Here is a 25836-nt window from a genome sequence, read left to right on the forward strand (position 1 = left end):
TATTTGCCGAAAACTGGAGGCAACCAAGATGTTCTTCTTCAATAGATCAATGGATAAACATATGTGGTATATCCAATGGAATATATTCAATGATAAAAACAAAGAAACTATCAACTTACAAAAAGACAGGGAGAAATTATGAATGCATATTGCTAAGTGAAAAAAGCTAATCTGATAAGACTATTACATCGTATGATTCCAACCATATGGCATTTTGGGAAAGGCAAAATTATATAAAAAGTGAAATGGTCAGTAGTTGCCAATGAGGAAGGGAAGGAGATGAGGTGATATATCAGGCACTTTTAGGGTGATGAAATTCTTCTGTATGAGACTATAATGGTGGATACATGACACTATGTTCTTGTCAAAACATATAGAAGCATATCACTTTTCAACATAAAGAGTGATACACTTTATGTTGTGATGCAAGGATTTAGGCCACTGGCACCCACTCTTTACTCTTTTTTTTTTTTGAGGGTGTAAAGTGATTAGAGATGGCTCATATTTTTAGAAATCTTAGTTCTATACTCTTTTAATAGGTTTGTTGTCATTTGTTTGTTGCTTGTGATGCTGTGGATTGAACACAGCGCCTTGCACATGTAGATAAGCACTCTATCACTGAGTTACATCCCCAGTTCTGTGGGGTTTTTTTGTTTTGTTTTGTTTTGTTTTGTTTTGTTTGGGGGGGGGTACGACACTAGGGCCCTGAACTTGCTTTATCACTTTCAATAGGGTTTTCTGTTTATGCCTGGGCCAGCCTGGACCATGACACTTCTATTTATGCTTCCCATGTAGCTGGCATGTACCACCATACTCAGCATATTTTATTATATTACTGTTGTACTGGGGGTATATTGTGACATTTACAAAAGTTCTTGCAATATATTACAGTTGAATATACCCAGCATTTTTACTGGCTGAGATGGGCTCTCCTTAACTTTTTGCCTGGGCTAGCCTTGAACCACTATCCTCTTGATCTCTACCTCCTGAGTAGCACCTACAGGCATGAGTAGCACCTAGTATGGTTTTTAAATTTAGTTTGGTTTTATTGCAGATTAAATAAAAATAAACCTCACAAAGACAACAAAGCCACTTGTGGAAGAAATTTCATAACTGAATCAATTCATTAGATCAGGATACCTGTTTTTCAACTAAATTCAAAGGATGATAAATTTCTATCTTCTGAGATGTCAAGCAGTTCTAGGAAACTGATGAAGAAGTATTATAGTCTTGTATTTTTGGTAAACAGGTTCAAAACCAATTGAACCTTACATTTGGAAGATTAGAAGAAGTTTATTTCCAATGTTTTTAAATGGCATGGCTATCAGTTTTTAATAGGTGGAATATTTTTTTGTCAACAAAATCACATGTAAATGGGAATGTTTCCAAATATCCATTTTCAAATGCTTTCTCTGTCACGGTATAAATTTCTTTTAAAATGTAGCTACTTTTTCACTTAATGTTAAAATGTCACATTCACCCTAAACAGTATGTTCCTAGACAGCAGACTACTAAAAATCTGCTGTCAGCACAGAAAAGTCAGAAAACTTGGAACATGTGCCATTTTGTAAAAGAAAACTGCATGACATTATTTAATTTGCCATTCTTTCAAGTAATTTGCAATAAGACAACCTATTAATGCCCTTCTTGAGTGACATACTTTCAGGTTCCTTTATATCTATTACAAAATTCAATACATCAATATGTTGCAATGTGCTGAAGGACATGAGTGATTGAGGGTACATCACAGAACTTCACTCTTTGTTCATATATGACTTGTATGACAGTCTGACATATGGACCTAGTGAGGATACCAGTGTTGATCCATATAAGTACTAGTAGAGCTGAATTTAATTCTTACTTTTTGTGGTAAAAAGTTTTAATATTTTTCTTCTATACTTAAATGTAGAACTATTTTGGAAAATGGTTCAGGCACAAAGTGATACATTTGAAAAACTGTCTAGCTCCAAAAGGTAGAAATGGATTGAACAGAGAAAGAAAAGGAGTTAGGGGATATCGTCAATAAACCAAATGAAAAGTATAAGGGGCTCCATAAGATCATGATAATAAAATCAGAACATGTCCACCCAGAGTTAGTTTACAACAGCTTCTGTATCAATGGCTTTTTCTGAGTCTTAAATTGAATCCTTGATGACATCTAACAGAACTAAAGCACCAAGCAGTGTATCTTTACTTCAGTGTCATTAAGTACTTACCAATTTATCAATTTTTAAGGCTTAGAAATTTATTAGAATTTTTGGAGCTGATTTACAATTCAACATTTTATATACAAACTATGGCCAATGTTGGAGAGAAGAAATGGCTTCCAAGTTACAGAGCTGTTGCCACAACAGGGAAAAATGGACCACTATATATGTGACTAAAATCTCTGGCAAAAAGCCTCTGTAGTACAAGAGGACATAATGATGGATCGATCTCACCACCTGGTGGTGATAATAAAGGAGCATTCCCTACAATAGACCAGGCTCCAATAGCCTTTCTTGAAGAAACTATACTGATACCGTCTCCAGCTGGAGTTATTGCAGCTCAGCTTGACACCACAGGGCCTTAGTGCAGACCCCACTGGTTAAATGCCAAGTCTTACCAGTCTGGGGTACTTTTCACACTGGCTATAAGTTTTTGGGGAGGAGTTCCCTTAGCCCAACCATTTCTAACTGACTGACTATAAATTTTGGGGTTCCCATGGTTCCTTGAGGTTCAGTAATTCACTAGAATAACTCATGAGCTCAGGAAATCATTATACTTATTCCAGTTTGATGATCAAGCATACACCTAGGGAGGGTGAGGTCTGGGAGGTAATGCAGAACTCCTGTGCCCTCATAGATATGTTCACTAACCAGGATGTTCTACTGAGCTTAGGTGTCCAGAGTTTTTATGGGGATTTTGTTACATAGTTGAACTCAATTTCAGGTCCCTACCCCTTTCCTGGAGGACACGTTGGTCCAAAGTCCCAACCTTATAATCACATGGTTGTGTCTTTCTGTTGACCAGCCCTCAGGCTTACTTTGAGTTATCATATTAGCATAGCAAACATTCCTAAGTCTCAGACAATTCAAAGGTGTTTAGAAGCTCTGTACTAGAAACTTGGGACAAAAACCACAGAAATTTTTTTAGTATACCACAGATGCTAAGACCTAAAAACATTTGTGCTACCTTTACTGTATTTCTCTACTTCTCCAATATTCACTTCACCTTTTAAAAAGCCTGAAATCACTACTATTACTACTTGAAGCTTACAACACAATAAAAATCAGTAATTTGAATTAGTCTTCTCTTGGGGAAGACTAAGACATTAGAATAGTAATATTTTGAAGAAAAATAAGCTCTTTTTTTTTTCTGGTACTGGGATTAGAACTCAGGGCTTTGCATTTACTAAGCAGTTCCTATACCATTAGAACCATTCCATACTTCCAGCCCTTAAATTGATTCATATTAATGACTTACATTCTGAGTTCTAGTTCTAGAAAAATCACAGAACTGAGAAGAACCCATCCTTAAAGACTACTCAAAAAATCTGACAGAAAACCCTGCAGCCCAGGAAGCAGGCTACTGTGACTTTCTCAAGCAATTTACTTGTTGGAAGAGAAGGTTCAAAGGCAAGTAATCATGCATTCCAGAAAAATAAGTTATAATGAAACAACAAACACAAACAGACTGGGAGTAGTTTACTTTAAACCAGCTACTTCCCTTACACAGTTTGGTTACAAAGGAAAACAATTATACAGTAAGCACGTGTGAGTATATGGCATCTAGGGTAACAATGACATCAAGCCCTTTATATAATCATTCCTAATCAAAACCCTCTCCCATCCCACTAAAGACCAACATTATCTGGACTTTTATGATAAACATTTCCTTGTAGCTTTGCCAACTAAGTATGCTTCTCTAAACATTTAAATTTAGTTTTTTTCTTATATAATTTTTAGAAAGTGAGATATAATTCATATATAAAATTCACCCTTTTAAAATCTGCACCTGTTATAACCATCACTCCTCATTACCCTCTACCTAAGACTCTTGGCAACCACTTCTCTACCTTCTGCCTCTATGTAATTGCCTACCCTGGACATTTTTTAGAAATGAAATTATATGATATGCAGTCTTTTGTGTTCTAGCTTGTCTATTTTTGAACTTCATATAAGAAAGTGCCAAATGGTTTTTGCAAAATATTTCTCCCAATTTATACTCCCAACAGTAGGGCTTAAAGGGGCCCACTGTTACATATACTTATCTATACTTGGTTTTCTCACTCTTTAAGCCATTTTTGATGGTCATATAACAGAACTTGTGATTTTATTTTCCATTCCATAATTAAAAATGAGATTAAAGTATGTTTTCATGCATTTATTGGTCATTTGGATTTCTTCTTTTATGAACTGCCTATTCAAGTCTCTTGGCTATTTTTCAATCATATCTTTTTATTTGATTGATTTTCAGGAGTTCTTTAAATGTTCTGAATACAAGCCCTTTGTTAGTTTTATGTGTCACAATTTACACACAGTTATGTGTGTGTGTGTAGAGGGACACTGAGGTTTGAACTCAGGGCTTTGTGCTTGCAAGGCAGGCGCTCTACTACTTGTACCACACTTCCAGTCCATTTTGCTCCAGTTATTTTGGAGATGGGGGTCTTACAAACTATTTGCCCAGGCTGGCCTTGAACTTTGATACTTCCAATCTTGGCCTCCCATGTTAACTAGGATTACAGAAGTGAGCCACTGGCAGTTGGCTAATTACATTCTACTTTCTGGCTGGCCTTTTCACAGTATCTTTTTTTTTGGCAGTACTAGGGTTTGAACTTGTGGCCTTGAACTTCCTAGGCACTCTACCATTTGAGCCATACCCCCAGTCCTCCTAGTATCTTTTGATGACTAGAAATTCTTAATTTTAATGTAGTCAATTATTAATCTCATCGTTTATGTCTTCCTTATTTGAGGACATGAAGACATTCTGTATACTTTCTAAAAGTTTTGTTGTTTTACTTCTCACATTTAAATTTATAATTCACCTACATTTGATTTTTGTGAACAGCCAAGTTTTTCAATTTCTCTCTATATGGACATCTAATTGTCCCAGTACCACTTAATCAAAAGAATCTATTTGCCTACTGCTCTTCAGTGCCACTTTGTCACAAATTAAGTGTCTGTGTCATTGTTTCGGAGCTCCTCTTCTCCTTTTCCCTAACTGATTCTTCCTATCAGCATTCTTTCTCTCAGTTAAGGGCATAATTACCCATTATTCACCAAGGCAGGAAATCTGGAGACAATTCAGTTCGACATCTGGCTGATTTACCCTCTCAAATTTTCTCATATTCGTGTATTTTCTCCATTTCTAACGCTCCCCTACATCTTTGACAATGACAATGGCCTTTTAACTGGTCTTCCATCTGCCAGCATTGTCCTCCTTTAATAACTTTTAATATTTTTCAATCAAACAATTCATGAATTATATTCTCATGGCAAAAACAAAAGTAGCAATCTAGAGAAAAACTGAAAGCTTCTCTTTTTCCTTTCCTCTTCAGAGGTAACCACTCACTCACTCTTACAATGATGAAGCTTTAACTTTTCAAGACTTTCCCTTGCATTCTTATTAAGTCTATTTCTATATTGCTTCTACAATAAAATTTGATCATGTCAACCTTCACTTTCCTAATTTAAACTTTTAAGAATATTCACTTTTTATGTTAAGAATCAAACCTTGGAGAATGTGATAAACTCTCTTTCCATGAAAACAAACATAGGTACATGTGTTAAAATTGAAATTATAATCTTAGGAGATTTACAGAGCACCTAGAACCATCCCTAGTCTAGAGCTCTTAAGAAAAAAATCCATGCCATGGAATATCAGTCTTAGTCCTTTATACTGCCTACAGCCCTCCCATGATTTCCTGCCTATCCTACTATCCATATCCAATTAAGACTTTATAATCGAGAAACACAGATTATAAAAGTTTATACTTTTTAACTTCCTATACATACCATTCTACTTGATACTTAAAAGATCTTTTTCCCTCTGCATAGGATGATCTTCTGACCATCATGTAATGAGCTAATTCCGTAAAGAACATTTCTTACGTGGCTAGCTTAGAAGACATCTCCCCTTACTTTTGTACTCCCAGGTAACTTGGGGCATATATATATATTTCTTAAGATACCAGGTTGAATGTTGACTGTCCCCTGTGGCTGTAGCTTCCTCTGTAGCTCTCTAAAGTAATGACTGTTTGCTTTCACACAGCCCTTGTGACTCTGGACCTAGATATGATATAAATACCCTCTGGCTCCTCATTTCCTTTTCTAGGTATTCTCCCTCCTTTCTTGATAAAACACCCAGGTCTGAAATCACATCATCGGACTATAAACTATTACTCCTCCTTGCTGAAGTCACCTATACACTTTTGGGACACTTCCTTCACTCTTTAAGGGTTTTTACTTCTGCATTACTGGCATTTTCTTTATCATGACCATTGTCAGGAATGACTTCAATGTCTTCATAGATGATCTTTCCAATATTCTATCCTCTGCAGAAGTTTCTAGAGACTGCCATACAACAAAACTGAGTAGTTAGTTTTCTGCTCATGATCACTAACTCTGGCTCTGCATATTGCTGGAAATCAGACCACATGTTCCAGTTCAAGAGAGCATTTTATACTTTATCCTTTCTTCTCAGGCTCTCAGCTAATCACTTCATTTCAGTGAGAAAACAGAAGTAATGAGAAAATAACTCCAATAAACTGTCATTACTATACCACCTTTCATCTGTACTGCACTCCCCACTTCCTTCCCCAACTGCAATGAAGAGCTGTCTGAGCTCCTTGCTAGGTCTTATTTACTGGATCCCATTCTCTTTCAGCCCCAGAAGTATACTGGTAGTCATTCTCCCTTCTCTTGCATTATCAAATTCTCTTTCTTTAATCATTTAATCACTTCCATCAATATACATCAATATTGTAACTTTTTTCAAATAAGAAAACTCTCTTGACCCTTCCACTCATGTTTGTTTTTAGGTGCTGGGATTGAATCTAGGACTTTGAACATGCTAGGCAACTGTTCTACACCCCCCAGTCCCTATTCCTGCTCCTTACAATCTTGTCTCCACTGTTTATCTTTCTCTCTTGACTTACCAGTTTGGATCCTACCATGCAATCAGAACAGCTAATCAATGTCACCCAAATGGAAGTTCTCAGACTTCATTTATTTCACTTGATCTGTTCATAGCATTTGGCCCAGGGGATCACTCTCTATTCCCTGAAATTCTCTTTTTATATGGACTCCAGGATTTTCTAAGTTTTCCTCTTTCTTTTTTGCTCTTTCCCTATTCCCCTAGTTTCTAACAAGTGGGACCTCAAGGGTTGTTTTTGTACCTTTAGCCCTTTCAGTGTAAGCTTAGTCCTTAGGTGATCTCATCTACACACACAGCTTTAAAATATTTTTATATGCTGAAAGTCCAATGTTTCTAACTCCCACCCTTACTTAATTGAAATCAAGGCAAACATACTGAATTACTCACACAAAAGTACAGAAGGCTTCTCAATATATCTAATGGTCCAAAGGACCAGATCAAATGATTGGTTTTGGGGGGTGGAGTTTCAAGATGATAAGGGCTAGAGAGATTGGAGGCAGTACCTAGAGAGCAGAAGGAAGGAAATTGAAATTATGGAAACAAGGTCTAAATAATACGTCTTAGTGGGTAATATTTGAGGTAGCATGGAGGAGAAGCTCCACTAGAAAGCAGCAGTTCAAAGAATGTGAAAGATCTAAGAAGTGGAAAAATCAGATGTGAGTGTACTGAAACCATCAAGAATAAAAAGTAATCCAGGTGCCAATGACTCACACCTATAATCCTACCTCCTTGGGTGGCACAGATCAGGATGTTCGCAGTTCCACGCCAGCCTGGGCAAATAGTTCGTAAAACCTTATTTCAAAAGTACCCAACACAAAACAGGACTGGTAGGATGGCTCAAGTGGTAGAGTACCCGCCTAGCAAGCCTAAGGCTTAGAATTCAAACCCCAGAAACCCCAGCACTACAAAAGGAATAAAAAATAAAAATAAAGAGGAGTAAAAAGGAAAAGATTAATACCAGCCAAGAGTTAAATTTGTACAAACTGAAAAAATACCTTTCTTAGATGTGTCAGATAAGTAAAGTTATAGGATAAATCACTGACCCCCAAACTGTACAGACCAAGAGGCAGAAAAAAGTAATCAGAATTTATGGATCACAAGCAGAAACCTCCATGGGAATCAGTGCTAGATTAGGAAAGCCTGAACTATATTTGATGAATTGCTGGAGGCTCAGTGTAGAGTATGCTGAGAGTTAAAAACTCCAGGGGAACCTAGTGATAGGGAGTCTCCCACATTTTCATAAGCAGAAGGCAAAAGTAGGAAGATCACCTTCTGAGGCTAGCCCTGGGCAAAAAGCCCAACACCTTATCTGAAAAGTAAAGCAAAAAAGGGTGGGGCGTGGCTCAGGTGGTAAAGCACATGCCTAACAAGTGTGAGGCCCTGACTTTGAACCCCAGTACTGCAAAAAACAAACAAACAAAAAACAAGTGGAAAAAAAAAAAACCGAATCAACATGAGTCACATTAAAAAAAACCTCAAAAGAAATTTTAAAATATTTTGAACTACATAAAAATGAAAGCACAACTTAGCAATATCTGTGGAACGCAATGAGGACAGGACTTAAAAGGAAATTTAAAAGGACTGATGAGAAGATCTAAAATCAGTACTCTTAAGTTTCCAACTTAAAAAGCTAGAAAAAAAATTAAATACTTTTTATACAGGAGAGAAACAAAATTAGAGCAGAAGTATGTAAAACTGAAAACAAGAACCCAGTAAAGAAAAACCAAAAAACCCAAAAGCTGGTTATTTGAAAAGATTTTTAAAAATCAAGTACTCTCTAGCAAAGCTAAGAAAAAAAAAAAAAAAGACACTAAATACTAATATGAGAAATTAAAGAGTAGATATCACTACAAATCCCATGGAATAAAAGGCTAATAAAGAAATACTATGAATAACTCTATGCCTACAAATTTGATAATCTAGTTGAAATTGACTAATCTGTGAAAGACAAAACTCACACAAAAAGAAATAGGTAATCTGAATAGGTTTAGATCTACTAAAGAAATTGAATCAATAATAATCTTCCAAGACAGAAAGCATCAGGTCCAGAGGGATCACTGGTGAATTTTATAAAATATTTAAGGAATAAATTATATCAGCTACCCACAATCTTTCCCAGAAAAGAAAGGCAGAGGGAATATTTCTTAACTCATTCTATTCATTCATTTATTTATTTAATTCTATTCTGTTCATTTATCCTCATACCAAAATCAGACAAAGATGTTACAATAAAGAAACCTACAGACTAGTATCTCTCATGAATAGATGCAAAAATTCTCAATAAAATATTAAACAAATTGAACAGTGTACAAAAAAAATCCAGTGTGTAAAAAAAACTATACACCACGACCAAGTGGGACTCATATCAGGTATGCAAGCTGGTTCAACATTTGAAAGTTCTTTACCAAGTTGATAAAGAAAATCTACAAAATACCTATAGCTAATATTATAAGGAATGGTGAGAAATTCAAAAGATTTCCTGATAAGACTATGAGCCAGGCAACGGTGCTCCCTTTTTTCACCAGTTTCAACATCATATTGTAAGTACAAGGTAAAGTACTAAGAGATAAAAAGGAAATTGAAAGATATACAGATTTGAAAGGAAAAACCAAAACTGTCTAATTTGCAGATGATCTAATCATCATGTAAAAAATCAAAAGACCTAACGACAAAACAAAAACAAACAAACCTTCCTGGAACTAATAAGCAATTCTAGTAAGGCTGCAGGATACAAGTTAATACCTAGAAGCCAATCACTTTTCTATATACCATCAATAAGAAGTGTAATTTGAAATTAAAAACACAGTATCATTTATAGTACTGCACCTAGAAATGAAATATATAGGCATAAATATAATAAGATATACAAAATATCTGAGGAAAACTATAAAACTCCGATGAAAGCCACAAAGAACTAAATAAATGAGATATTCCTGTCCATGAACAGGAAGACTTACTTTGTCAAGATGTCAATTCTTCCCAACTTGATCTACAGATTCAAAACAATCCCAATAAAAATATCACCAATTTATCTTTTGCATATCAACAAACTCATACTACAAGTTTTATAGAAAGGCAAAAGATCCCAATAGCAAATTCAATACAGAAGGAAAAAAAAGAATAAAGTCAAAGAACTTAACACACAACATTAAGAGTTACTATAAACTATAGTAATTAAGATGGTATGATTTTGGTGAAAGAATGGGAAAATAGACTAATAGAACAGAACACATAGCCCAGAAATAGAACTACACAATTATAAGCAATTTGGTTTTTACAAAGGAATAAACACAATGGAGCAAAGAAAGGCTTTTCAACAATTGGTATGGGAATAACTGGATATCCACATGCAAAAAATTAATCTAAACACAGACTTTACACAACCCACAAAAATTAACTCAAAATGAATCAGGAATCTAAACATAAAAAGCAAAATTATAAAACCCTTAGTAGATAATATATGAGAAAACCTGGATGATGACTTTGGATATTATAATGACTTTTAAAGACAACACTAAAGGCAAGGTCCAAGAAAGAAACAACTGATAAGCTGGGCTTCATTTAAATAAAAAATTTCAACTCTGAGGGCTTGCGGTATGGCTGAAGTGGTAGAGCACCTGCTTTGCAAGGGGAGGCCCTGAGTTTCAACCCCAGTACTACAAAAAAAACCAAAAACAAAATGAAACAAAAAACCACACGTCAGCTCTGAAAAAAACAATGTAAGAGAATAAGAGAAGGTACAAACTGGGAGGAAATATTTGCAAATGACTTATCCAATAAAAGACTGTTATCCAAAATACACAATGAACTCTTAAAACTTAATAATAAAAAAAAAACCAAATAATTCAATAAAAAATGGGTAAAGGCTGGACTTGTGACTCAAATGGTAGAGTGCCTACTTTGCAAGTGTGAAGCACTGAGTTCAAACCCCTGACTCACTGCAAAAAAAAAAAAGAAAAAGAAAAAAATATGGATAAAAGACCTCAATGAACAATATCACCAAAAAATGTGAGGACAAGTAAACACATGAAAAGATGTTTGACATAATACATCATTAGAGAACTGAAAATTAAATAACAATGATATACAACTACATATTGATTAGAATGGTCTAAATTCAAAGCACTGACAATACCAAATGTTGGTGAGCACATGAAGTAAAACATAACTCTCATTTGGCTGGGTATACAGTTCAATGGTAGAGCTCTTGCTTAGCATGCATAAGGCCCTGGGTTTGCTCCTCAGCACTGAAAAACAAAACAAAACAAAACCCTTTCATTCACTGCTGGTGGGAATATAAATTGGTATAGCCACTTTGGTAGACTCTTTGGCAATTTTTTTCTTTATTACAAAACTAAACATACTATGATACCACAAAAACTTGCACATGAATGTTTATAGTAATTTTATTGTTAACTGTCAAAACTTGGAAGCAATTAAGATGTCTTTCCATAGGTAAGTGGATAAATAAACTGTGGTATAGCTAGACAATGGAATATTATTCAGTGCTATAAAGAAATAAGCTACAAGCCATGAAAAGACTGAAAGAAACCAATCTCAAAAGGCTAGACACTATATGATGCGAATTATATGACATTCTGGAAAAGGCAAAACTATGGAGTAAAATAGTGATGTCAGGAGTTGGGACAGAAGGCTTAATAGGCAAAGCAGAGAATTTTTAGAGCAGTGAAAATATTCTGGATGGTATTTTAATGGAGAACACATGTCATTATAAATTAGTCTAAGCACAAAGAATATGCCACCAATAGTGAACCCTAATGTATACTACTAATTGGGTGATAATGATGTGTCAATGTAGGTTCATTAATTATAACAAATGTACCACTCCGATGAGGAATACCGATAATGGAAAGCCTATACAAAGTGGGGGCAGAGGACACATGGTTTTTCTCTGTGCCTTCTTCATTTTTAACATAAAACTAATGTAAATAAAAATTATTTTAAAAAAATAAAAAAGGGCTGGGGATCTGGGGGTGTGATATGCACACTCAGTTAATTAATTAATGAAAATAAGCAAACCCAAAAGAAATAGGAAATGTCTATCTTCAGAATGGACAAGGGCCTACTGAATTGATCATACTGAGTCTGTAACCTGCATGTGTAGATATTTAATACTGAATTGAACTGTATAAATGAACTTACTTTCAAATTAACAAGTCTCGGGGGAGAGGTGACCCAAATAATATATACACATGTAAGTAAATGTAAAAACAACTTTAAAAAACCAAAAAATTAAAAGGCCTCATATTATTCAACAGATTCAAGACTGAAAAGTATAAAGGGTCTTAGAACATTTTATGGATGCAAATTTCAGAATGTGCAAGATTCGAGAATGTAGTCTGATGTCGTTTGATCTATACGGAACAATTGCTGCTGTTTTTCTCAACAGCTGGTTAAGTATAGTCTACAGCTATGGATTGGATTTTTAATGTCAATTCTTCCTCCCTGAATTTTCTGCAGTGATTTGCTAAAAGATAATGCTGCTGATGCCAGCATTTATAAACTACTAAGCATGTTACACATATTAACTCAAAGAGTTAAAGTCCATAGACCCAAATAGGCTGAAAAGGTTAGGTGGTATTCTCAATCAAAGCCACAGGAGTAGGGAAGATTTAGTCCTAAACTCTGACAGGAATCTAAAAAGAGACACAAACATCTGAGAAAGGATCAGCTAGTAGAAATTATTGCAGTTGTAAAACTATGTACAAAGTCTAGACAAACTAAATTTATTTCTATATGATGAAAAGCCAGGTCAGACATATGCTGAGTTTTTATAATGTTCTAGAATAGGAGTAGCTATTTGAGCTAAGCCAGAACCCAATATTTTAGAGAAAGATACATAAGTATGTAAGCACAATTTGTTTTGTGTTAAAAGTCAAGTATGTCTCTAACCCTGTTTTGTTTTGTTTTTTTTCTTTCTTCCTCTTCTTTTTTCCCTCAGTACTGGGGATTAAACTCAGGGCCTCATGCTTGCTACACCCCTAGTTCTTGGCATCTTCTAATGTGACAGCTAGTGTTTGAGATGAGATCTCCCAAGGACAAAGACAAAGTTCAGTTTCAGAATCCCCAAACTCTCAGGACTATGAAAATTAATCTACATACACACTACTCTCTCCCTTCAAACACTGAGTAAACTTCAGGAAAGAATAAGGGATACACTGGAACATATAGGCACAGGCAGTAACTTCCTAAATAGAACTCCAATGGCTCAGCAACTTAAGGAAAGGGCTGACAAATGGGAGTACATGAAACGAAAAAGCTACACAACAAAAGAAATGGTCACCAGACTGAAGAGGTAGCCCACAGAATGGGTGAAAATCTTTGCCAGCTGTACATCTGATAAGGGATTAATAACCAGAATATACAAAGAGCTCAAAAAACTAAATTCCCCCCAAAATCAATGACCCCACGAAGAAATGGGCAAATAAACTGAAGAGAGCTTTTTCAAAGGAAGAAGTATAAATAGCCAAAAAAACACATGATGAAATGCTCAACGTCCCTGGCCATAAAGGAAATACAAACCAAAACCTCATTAAGATTCTATCTCCTGTTAGAATGGCTATTATCAAGAACAAAAACAACAACAAATGTTGGCAAGGAAATGGGGAGAAAGGAACCCTCATACACTGTTGGTGGGAATGTAAATTACTACAACCACTATGAAACACACTATGGAGCTCTTCAAAAAAACTAAAAATAGAATTACCCCATGATCCAGCAATACCACTCCTAGAGATATACTTGAAGGAATGGAAGTCAGATTACAATAAGGACACCTGCACACCCATGTTTACTGCAGCACTATTCACAATAGCCAAGCTATGGAAACAGCAAGATGCCTCACAACTGATAAAAGGATTAAGAAATTAAGGTTTTATATACAATAGAATTTTATTCAGCCATAAAGAAAAATGAAACTTTGTCACTTGCAGGTAAATGGATGGAACTGGAAAGCATCATCTTAAGTGAAGTTAGCCAGGTTCAGAAAACCAAAGGCTGCTTGTTTTCTCTCATGTGGAATACAAGCCCAATACAATATAAGCAATATTATATATACATACAAATACACACAGACCATGTACCCAAAAGTGGGACTGGTAGAGGAGACTAAGGGAAGAAGAGAAGAAGGAAAGAAAGATAGAGAATAATAATGAAACGTATCACATATGTGTAGGAACAAGACACAATGAAGCACACTGAAAACTCATTTAAACAACATAGGATAGGCAGAAAAGGGCAAGAAAGTACAGTGGAGAGGGGTTACATTGACTTAAGCACAATGCATGTATAGGTATAATACCAAGACAAAATTCCCACCGAACAACAAACAGACACCTAAATAACAAAGTACAAGAATAAAAAACAGGTCATGCTAAGGGGAGGGCACTAATGTGAGAGGGAGGGTAAAAGAAATAAAGAAGGTGAATATGGTTGATATGCTTTCTATATAAGAATGAATATAGACTATTTAAACTTGTTGAAATCATCATAGAAGGAAGGGGAACTAAGGTAGAAAGGAGAAAAATGGAAGGGATGAACCAATATGGGATATAATACATATATACTTGGAAATGTTATAATGAAACGCCCTGTGTAGGTATCTTAAACAAACAGCAATGTCTTTAAAAAAAAAACAAAACAAACAAAGGACAGGATGGTAAGACGGGTCCTGTGTAGAGGCTGGTACCAGTGGGAAGAGAGTAAGATATAGAGAAGGGGTAAAGGAGGGTGAATATGGTAGAAATATTATGTACTCATGTATGAAAATGGACAAAATGAGACGTTGAAATTATTAAAAGAAGGGAAGAGGGAGAATTAAAGGTGAATGATGGAGGGGGTAAATTTGACTAAGATTTATTTTAAGCACTTTTGTAAAGGTCACAATGTACCACCAGTACAACAACAATAATATAACGACAACAGCAATAATAACAGACTGAGTAAAGTATGAGCAAGAAGACAAACCCAAGGGGACTAAACTGTCTTTTTTTTTTGCAGTGCTGAGTTTGAACTCAGGGCCTTGTAATTGCTAGGCAGACACTCTACTACTTGAGCCACACCCTCAGTCCTAGACCTGTCTTAATCAATTTGATGCCAACCTATTTCACTGCTTTGATATCCCCCTTTAATAGCCAAAAGATATTTAAACAAGGTCCAAGCCTAGGACAACAGTACTCAGGAATTACCAAACCTAGGCAGCAACAAGCTTTGAACAGCTTCCTATGGTTATGAGCCTCCTCCATTTTCATTAACCTTAGGTTTAGAACTTCTACTCTAAAGTAGTTTAGAAAGTTCTAAAGCAAGGTAGTGTAGCAGTGCAGCAGCCCCTTCAGTAAAGCTGGGTCTGGTTCCCACAAGATGCAGAATACATGCCTAGACAACACAAATGGCTAATTCAAATGAGATCTTCTGCCCCTCCCCTAGAAGTAGTATATGCCTGAGTCAATGCTAAGTCCATAATTTTTAAATATTCCTGTCTGAAGAAAATATATCAGTCCTTACACAGTTTGGAGGAGCACATATTCTACATGGAGCCAAGTCTCAATGCATGAAGTTATGGGCTTCAATTCTACTGTGTGAAATCAATGTTAATATGAAACAAATATTCATCTTATTTTTGTTTTCTCCTAGTCTAACGGGGTGGAGGGGAGTTAAAAGGAGTTTGGTGAGATAGAAAATTCTCTCTGTGAGCACCGATCCTTGGGCATAGTAGGACAAAATGTAAATGGACCCACACCACATGGCCCAAGATGACTAGAGCCACAACAGCAAAACACACTACAATGGAGGCTAGGAACCAGGATACACACCTGGCCCCAAGATATGACAATACTAAAAGGAATGATCAAAGAACAAGTGAAGAAACAAATAAAGAGTCAAAAGCGAACTGAAACCTCAATGCTGTCAAAAAAAAAGCGAACTGAATACATTCTCCTACAGGAAGCAAGCAAGCCCATGAACAACATATGCTTCAGTTAGCCAAGTGATATGACAATGTAATATTCTCAACACACCACAAAGTAGTAAGGAAGAAAGAAACCTGGTGTCCATGGATACTCTTTCATTCAACATTTCTTAACACTCAAGCACTAACCTGTATGGCCATGGAGTGGTGAGTGTGGCCGTGGTAGTGTAGGTGATGTGTTAGAGGTCACAATCAAGCTCTTGCGGTTACTTGTCCGACAACTGCAATAAAAACAAAACGTTGGTTAGGGCCACACCATGAATCTAGAGACCTTGAGTGGTTATGGAGGAACAAAAAAATGACACCATTCCATGGGCTAGTAGTGCCCTGCTTTAAACTTAGTGAGTCAGCAGTTACTGTCTGTACCAATTAGATTCCATAATTCAGTGTGTTCCATCTTGGAATAACTTTTATAGATGCCTTGACTTTTGTCTTGCATTGCTATTTCACTTATCCAATGTTTAGGTTGCTTCCTAAAAAAACACAAGGAACTGGGTGTGGCAGCGCGTACCTGTAATCCCAGCAGGATAAGGAGGCAGGAGGATTATGAGTTTGAGGCAAGCCCAAGCAAAGCTAGCCCCTATCTCAAAAATAAAATAAAAAGAAAAGGGATGGAGGCAATGTTCAAGTGGATTTGAACCCTGGGTTCGATCTCCAAAAAGAAAAAAAAAAAAAAAGAAATAAAAAAGAAGAAACATAACTCAAGGGCAACAAATGTTCTAAATGGTATCTAATGAAGAAAGACCATTACAAATTTGATTGAGAAAATAAACACAAGTTAAAATATTCTTTTATCTAAGCTGGGGGTATAGCTTAGTGGTACAGTACTTGCCTAATATGCATAAGGCCTTGAATAAATAAATCTTTATCTCACAAAATTAATATTCTTACCATAAAAATGAAGTTACTTTTTTAGAACTGCTTAACCTATGAGTTAAGTAATATTCTCATTTCACCATAAATTTCAGAACAGGGCTGTTTTTTTTTTCTATAACACTGACTTTCCATCATGGGTTAATGACTGAAGCTTTTTCCTGTGGCTCTAGAAAACCAGATCATGATGAAAAGCCACATCATGCAACACTGTTACTAAAAAGCACATATAGTTTTTTTTGAAAGTCAGCCTATCTTGTAAAGACATTAAAAAGATAACAAAACAAAATTATATTGAAGAACCTCACTATTTTAAACACTTCCAATGCACTAGGCACTGTTCTAGGAAGGGAGGGAAGTAGGGAAGAAGGAAGAAGCCTCATTTGATACTTTTAATTCTCACCTTTAAAAAATTGGAATATAATTTACATTCAATAAAATACATAGATCTTTAAGTATCTAGTCCAATGATCCTTTACAATTTACATATCTATATAACATCTCAAACAGTAGACAGAATATTTCTATTATCCCCAGAAAGTTCCCCTTTGCCCATTTTTAGGCACCATCCCCTGCCCCCATCTCCAGCCACTTCCTTCTATAACCATGTATTAATTTGTTTGTTGTTGGATTTTATATAAATGCAATTATACACTATGTGCCTGGCTTCTTTTGTTCAACCTAAGGTGTGACTATTCTTGAAATGTTTGTTTACTAAAGATTCAGAAGTTTCCTGAATTTCTTCCTCTGTCACCAGCCACTTAGTTTTCATTCTTTGTTTCCTGGTTCCTTCTTTTCCTGACCTTTAAATGATTTCTTACTGTGGGGTTCAGATCTGAAATAGTTTCTTCTCCACCCACACTTACTCTCTAAATGATTTTTTTTCCAGGTTCATGGCTTCAAAGACCATCTAGATGTTGATGATCCCCTGCTTCTTACTGCTAGCCCTGTGTTCTCTCCAATGCAAGATTCACATCCAAGTACCTGCTTGACATCTCCACTTGGATGTCTAAGTTGCATCTTAATTGCAACATTTTCAAAACAGAGTTCAATTTTCTCTAAAACCTGCTACTCCTCCCTATCTTGTATCTATCTCCTATATGATAGATACCACCCTTCATCCAGATGCTCAGATAAAAACTCACACACATAGTTGATTCTTACTATTTTCTCATACCCACATCCCAAACAGCTAGTGGATTACACCTTCAAAATATATCCTAAATCCAAACAATTTTCATTATCTCCATTCTTACTATACCCCAGCAATACAAGATTTGTGAATGATCTTCCTCTTTGTACTTTGGTTCTTCCTGCCCAAACTTCAACTCCCTGCACTGATCTATTTTTCACCTGTCACCCAGAGTAGTATTTTAAAGCCATGAATTGGAGCTAAAGGTTTCCTTCCTAAAATCTTTCCAGTGCTTCCCCATCACACTGTGCATGTAATTCAAAGTCCTTACTATGGGGCATTCAAACTAATCCTTTATAAAGAATATACTTTTTCTTAATCAAGGTTCTCAAATAAGGTTTTGTCTTTTGAATATTCTTAAAGAGAAACATACCTATACTTTTTATTCAGTCCCTTGTTCTGAGGGCAAACAAAATATAAATATTCTCAAGAAAATAAACTCCTAGGTCTTAAAGTTTTGAACATGTAAAACTTTGCACAATGAACACATGAAACCCTCATGGTCCTCAGAAAGCTTACCCAGACAAAAGACTCTTAAGCAGAAAAAAAACACCTTAAAGATTTATACTATACTTTGGCTTACACTATTTCTCTCAACAAGTATGCCCTCTGTCCTTACCTAGTCAACTCTATCCAACCTCCAAGAACCATCAAGCTCAAATGAGATCTTGTGTAAACTAAACCTTTATTTCAGCCCAGCTGGAATGGTACATACCTACAATCCCAGCACTTAGGAGGTAGAAGCAGGAGGATTTCAAGTTTGAGGCCACCTTGGACTATATAGTGTGACACTCTCTCAAAAACAGAAACAAAAACAGAAAAAATTCCATGATTGCACTTATAAATGGAATCTAAAACAAAACAAAACAAAAATCAAATACACAAAGATAAAGAACAAAACAGTGGCTACCAGGGGTAAGGTGGGAGAAAGAAATGTTGAGATGTAGGTCAGAGGATATAAGAGCAGCTATTAAAATGATTAAGTCTAGAGGTCTAATGTACAACATGAGGACTACAGGTAATAAAATTATACTGTGTATGGCATTCACACAAAATGAGTAGATTTTAGCTTCTTCTGCCACAAACCAAAAATGGGCAGTTATATGGGATGGTAGATACATTAACTTGCTTCATTATAAATCTTTTTACTATTTGTGTGTCCTATAGCATAACTTAAATATACATAATATTTTTAAAGGAAAGAGCATCAGTGAGCTATGGAACAATTTCAAGCAGACTTTAGATATAATTATAAATTAGAGTCCCTGAAAGGGAAGAAAGGGAAGACAAAAAAGGTATCTGAAGAAATAGTTGTCAGAAACTTTCCAATCTGATGACAACTCCAAACCCACAGATTCTAGAGGTTCAATGTACCCCAACACAAGAAACATAAGCATAAGTAAAACAAACCATCATAATCAAATTACTTAAAACCACTGAGTAAGACCAGCATGATAGGGCATACCTGTAATCCCAGAACTTGGGAGGCTAAGGCAGGAGGTTCATTAATTTGAGGCTAACTTGGGCTATAAAGTGAGACGCTACCTCAAAAACAACCCCCCAAAAAAGTGAATAAAGAAGTATCTTAAGAGCAGTCAACCAGAAAAAAAATCAGGTAACATACAAAAGAACAATGACAGCAGACCTCTCATTGGAAAAATAAGCACAAGGTCTAAGAAAGTTAAAAAAATTGAACCCACAATTCAGAACCAAGTCTCTCCCTACCTCCGAAAAGCTATAGCCGGGTGCTGGCGGCTTACACCTGTTATCACAGATACTCAGGAGGCAGAGATGAAGAGAATCGTGGTTGAAGCCAGCCCAGGCAAACAGGCCCTATCCTGGAAAAAGCCATCATAAAAGAGGGCTAGCAGAGTGGCTCAAGCAGTAAGACTGCCTGCTTAGAGGCCCTGAGTTCAAAACCCACTGCTGCCAAAGAAAAGTTAATGATCCATTACCACTACAAGACCCTCCACTACAAGAAATGTTAAAACTGGAGTAGTAGAACATGCCTGTAACCCCAGCATTTTTTTTTTTTTTTTGGTAGTACTGGGGTTTGAACTTAGGGCCTCACACTTGCTAGGCAGGCACTCTACCAGTTGAGCCACTCCACAAATCCTATAATCCCAGCATTTGGGAGGTTGAGGCAAGAAGATCACAGATTTGAGAGCAGCAGGGATATACAATGAGACTCAGTCTCAAAAATAAAATAAAATAAAAATAAATAAATGTTAAATGAAGTCCTTTAGGCCAAAGTAAAATGATACCAGATAAAGACATAGCCAATACAGACACAAATATATAATTTTCATGTTTTTATTCTTAAAAATTTTTTAAAGGATCATTGATTTTTAAAGGAAATGTATTTTATTGTGGGATTTTCAGCACCAAGGCTGTTTAAAAGCTCTTATAAGACCAGGCAAGGCAGTCCATGCCTATAATACCAGCACTTGGAAGGCTGAGGTAGGAGGACAGTGAATTCGAGGTCAGCCTAGGCTACAAAGCAAAACCCTGTCTCAAAAAGAAAAAAACAAAGGACACCAAAGCTCTTATATTAAATGTGACTGAGTGTTATATTAATTGAAGGCAAACTGTGACAAAATTTTCATTGTACTATAAACTGAAGCAACTACTTACAGAAATAAAAGAAGAAAAGCAAGGTATAGTTAAGCCAACAAAGGAAATGAAATCATAAAAAATAAATCACGCCAGGTGTAGGGGTTTATGCCTATAATCCTAGCTACTCAAGAGTGGACACTGAAAGGATAGCAGTTTGAGGCCGGCCCAAACAGTTACCAAGACCCCATCTCAACCAATAAAAGCTGAGCATTGGCCTGTCATCCCAGCTACACAGGAAGTATAAATAGGAGGATCAAGGTTCAGTCTGGACCAGTCATAAATGCAAGACCCTTTTTGAAAAATATCTACAGCAGAAAAGGGCTAAGGTATGGCTCAAGTGGTACCAAGTGCAAAGATGTGAGTTTAAATCCAAAGTACTGCCAAAAATAAGTAAGTAAATAAATAAAAATGAAATCAGAAAAAGAAAAAAAGAACAAGCACAGTTGGGTGAAAGAGAAAGCAAATAACAAAATTAACAGATCTAAACCTAATCATGCTTGGTGTCATGGTTCACGCCTGTAATCCCAAGCACTCCAAAGGCAGAGACAGGGAGCATTGCAGTTCAAGGCAAGCCCTGGCAAAAAGTTATTGAGATTCCACTCCCCCGTCCCATCTCAATGAACAAGTCTGGCAGTGTTGGTGCACACCTAGATTTCCAGCTATTGTGAGTAGCAAAGATAGGAAACTGTAGTCTAAGACCAGCCTGGGTAAAATATGAGACCCTATCTGAAAAATAACTAAAGCAAAATGGGGCATGGTGCAAGCACCAAGCCCTGAGTTCAAATCCCAATATTGCATAAAAAAATAACCTACTCACACCAATAATCACATTACATATACATGTCTTACACAATCAATTAAGGAAGAAGAAATTGTCATACTGGATAAAATAGCAGGATCTAACTGTGTAATATTTATTATTTGTGACAGTCAAACACTGAAAACAACCATAAACGTCTAATGACAGATGAATGATAAATTATAGAACATAAACCATTCCATGCAATGGAATACTACGTAGCAATAGTAAGGAATGAATTACTGATTTACACAATGGCTAAATCTCAAAAATAATTATGCTGAAATTAAGAAACAATATAGAAAAGAGTACATACCATATGAGCCCATTTATATAAAATTCTAGAAAATGCTAAATAATCTATAGCAACAGACAGAAGATTAGTAGTTGCCAAACCAGAGGTGGGAAATGGCTTATAAAAAGTCTTTTTGGCGGTATTGGGGTTTGAACTCAGGGCCTCATGCTTATTAGGCAGGTGCTCTACAACTTAAGCCATTCTGCCAGCCCTTTTTTGTGTTGAGTATTTTTGAGATAGGGTCTTGTGACCTACTTGCCTGGGCTGGCTTTGAACTGCGATCCTCCTAATCTCTGCCGCCAGAGTAGTTAAGGATTATAGACATGAGCCACTGGTGCCTGGCTCGCCTCTCAGACTTAATAACAACATCATCTGAAGTAGCATGTGACCTTTAATTGCTCCAGGTTTTCTCATACTTAATGGGAACTGAAGTGGTCTTTTCCTCATTCTAAATTCTAAAACAAGTTGCCAAGTACTCAAGTAGGAGCAGCAAGACCTCCGGGACTGGGAAATTGGAGGGGTTTAAAGGATCTGCAGCCAGGCATCCTGCTCCACACCCTGCGTTGCTTCAAACCGGGAAGGAGGATTCCTAAGTAAATTTAAGGCAGCTCTTGCAGGGGTCAGATTTTCTGAGTACTTATTAGTTACTGGAGGGGAGGGATTTTTTGAAAACTGAGAATCAGCTGTTCTCCGAATATGGCCACAGTTCAGCAGTGTTGCAGAGAATGCAGTATGCCTGAGCCCGTGCTCCTTCTATCTCTGAGAGGCATGTAAAAACATGAAATGCCAGGTCTCACTGTGACTAACCAAACCTTTATAGTTGGCAGTGGAGCATCACGCAGGGGGCTTCCAGATTACCTCCCATCAGCTGAGTTACCTCCCATCAGCTCCCATTCCTGACTCTACAGTCACCCAGTACTTTCATCTCACTCAGATGAAAGGATTAACATTGACTGTTACCTTCTTAGGATGCTGGGGAAATGACCAGAGACTACTGGAAGGGAAAAATTAGCCTGTTCCTTGTTTTGGATCACAGCTGAGTCACCGCATCTGTGCCAGAGTGTCTGACCTTTTTTCTCTTCCTGGCAGCTGTTACAGATTGCCAAGTGAGATTATGTGTACCTTTGTAAAAACGCATGTGGTCTGGAAATATGATCTTTAGTGTTCTACATTTTAAGTTTTAAGTGAGTTCACAGCAAACGAAGTTAGAATCAAATACCTGTCCTTGAATTTTCAAGGGATTTTCACTTTCATACACAATTTAGGTATAATAGTTTTATATACCTTACATGTGCTAGATGTACATATATCCTCTTTATTTTAATCTTTGTAGGAAATAATATCCATTCATTCAGCAAACATTTATTGAGAACCTACCATGTGCTAGGCAGTGTTCTAGGAATGTCTTGAGACGTGCAGCACTAAACAAAGCAGACAAAAGCCCTTGCCTTCTTAGAAGAGACAACAAAATGAGTGTGGAAAATATTTAGTGTATTAGATGATCGTAAGTACTGTGGAGAAAACTGTATCAGGAGAGGAGAAAAGCAAGTTTGGGAGGAAGTTACATTTTTAAATAAAATGGGCAAGAGGAAATTCACTGACATCCTATTGAGCAAAGATTTGAAGGAGGTGTGGGGGCAAGCCCTGAGGCTCTTTGGGGGAAATTTAGATAAAGGCAATATTAATTGTAAAGGCCCCGAGGCAGTGACATGCTTGGCTTGTTCTAAGAAAAGCAAGGAGTCCAGTATGGCTGCAGAGAAGTGACAGAGATCCAGACCATGTAATGACACCTCGTAGATCACTGTAAGACCTTTTGCCTTTCCCTCTTGGTGAGATAGGGAGAATTCTCAGTAGAAGAGTGACATGATACTACTTACATTTAAAAACTTGCTTGCAGCTTTATTGAGATATGCTTTAATTCTAATAGACTGTACTTGTTAACTCTTCTCAAAGTTTACTTAGGCTGAACACTGGTGGCTCAAACCTGTAATCCTAGCTACTCAGGAGGCAGAGATCAGGAGGATTGAAGTCTGAAGCCAGCCCGGGCTCTCAAAAACCCTATCACAAAAACATTGGGCTGGTGGAGTGGCTCAAGGAGAAGACCCTGAGTTCAAGCCCCAGTACCCGCCCCCCCACACACACACACAAAGACTGAGAGGCGAGGAGCCAGGCAAGGTGGTTCATGCTTGTAATTCCAGCTACATGGGAGGCATAGGTAAGGAGGATCACAGTCCAAGGCCAGGCATAAAAAGGATGAGGGAGTGGTTCAAGTGGTAAAGCACCTGCCTAGCAAGAATGAGGCGAGGAGAGGGAGACAGGGAGTGAAGGAGAGAGGGAGACAGAGAGGAGGCAAAGAGAATATTATTATTGATGCATCATTTATTTCTTATTATATTATTTCAGTATCCTTCTAATTAGTCTCTAGGGTTTACCTTTACCTCCTACTCCTTCCTAACACAAGAAGCTACTGATCCTTTTAGAGCATAAACTGTAAGATTTCACTCCTCTACCCCAAACCTTCCAAAGGCTACTAATTGTCCACAGACTACTGGGACCACTATGTTAATTGTTCCCTTTACTTGGAATGTCCTTCCTCCAGCTATATAATGACAAAAATCCTTTACTCCTTCAAGACTTCAGTCAAATGTCACCTTACTAATTTCCATATAATACTGCAACCTATTCCCCCAATCCCCTTTACTTTTTTAAAATTTTCCAGTAGCACTTATCATCTTCTGACATACTATACAAATTAATGAATGTTATGATTAATAATTATTTCTTTTCCTCTGGAATAAGCTCCAAAAGGTATCCTAATCACCTAGAAATAGTGTCCTAATTGTTGAGCAAATGAATACACTTCCATAGAGGCAGGTGTCAGTATGCCCCAAGAGAGAACCAGACATCAGAGGTACTAGGAAAAAAGCTATATAGCAAAGTTTTCTGTCCTCCAAGGCTGATAACAGCTCTACTTGAACTAATCAAGCATTTTTAACCTCTATTCCTCTGACTTGGAAATTATACATTGGTTGGTCAATGCCCATCCTCACTGAGTAGTGTAGCCCCCAACCCAAGTAATTATTTGTATGGAAGCTTTAACAGGTGTTCTTGTCTAAACAAAGTCTAAAGTTAACTAGCATCTCCATTTTTTTTCTGAACAAATAAAAAAGTCTTAGAAGGGTTTAACTCCAATCCCACCATTCTTTTTAATTTACAGGTTATTGTCTAATATTTCAGATCTTACTTTCATATAGCCAAATTAGTAATTATTATTATAGTTATTATTTTATATAATAATTGCTTGTTTAGATTTGCTCATGTATTTTCCAACTGAATAATACTCCCTTCATGAATCTCACCATTTCTATATAACCTGTAGCAATTATTTCAGGAAGGACTTGATAGTAATAAGCCTTCTTAATTTTAGCTTTTGTCTAAACATGTCTTTGCTCTGCTCACTCATTTCCAATGCTAACTTAGCAGGCATGGAATGCTAATGCTGCAATGTCTTGTTCAGGATAATTTTTCAGTATTTAAAAGATACTATTACACTCTCTTACTGCACCTACTACCTGCTGTGGAGGTAGTACAACTAATTTCCTTATAATCTTTCTTTTCTCTCTGGTTGCCTTTTGTTTGTTTGTTTTACCATTAACTTTTTTAAGATCCAATTCATACAACATAAAATTCATCCTTTGAAAGAATACAAAATTCAGTGCTTTAGCATATTCATAAAATTGTGCAATCTTCATCACTATATAATTCCAGTCATTTCCCATTCCACTACTAGTAGAAATGCAAAGTGGCATAACCACTATAGAGGTAAACTGGAAAACATCTAACAAACTGACATACACAATTCTTTGACCCAACAATCCTAGTTCTAAGAATTTATCCTGAAGATATACCTCCAACAATAAGAAAATATGCAGTCATGT

At 36.5% G+C, this 25836-nt stretch overlaps 1 protein-coding gene across 14 annotated transcripts in view; it reads right to left on the reverse strand.

Annotated features, from left to right (window-relative positions):
• The window catches only part of Mast2 (microtubule associated serine/threonine kinase 2), a 182514-nt gene that overhangs the window by 49990 nt on the left and 106688 nt on the right, over positions 1–25836 (reverse strand). For all 14 annotated transcript variants that reach the window (XM_020157647.2, XM_020157652.2, XM_020157649.2 and 11 more), the window contains one exon: positions 16253–16344. In XM_020157647.2, the coding sequence (XP_020013236.1) occupies positions 16253–16344 (92 nt within the window). The remainder of the gene's footprint in view (positions 1–16252; positions 16345–25836) is intronic.

The sequence above is a fragment of the Castor canadensis genome, chromosome 7 (genome assembly GCF_047511655.1).
Source record: "Castor canadensis chromosome 7, mCasCan1.hap1v2, whole genome shotgun sequence".
NCBI lineage: Eukaryota > Metazoa > Chordata > Mammalia > Rodentia > Castoridae > Castor > Castor canadensis.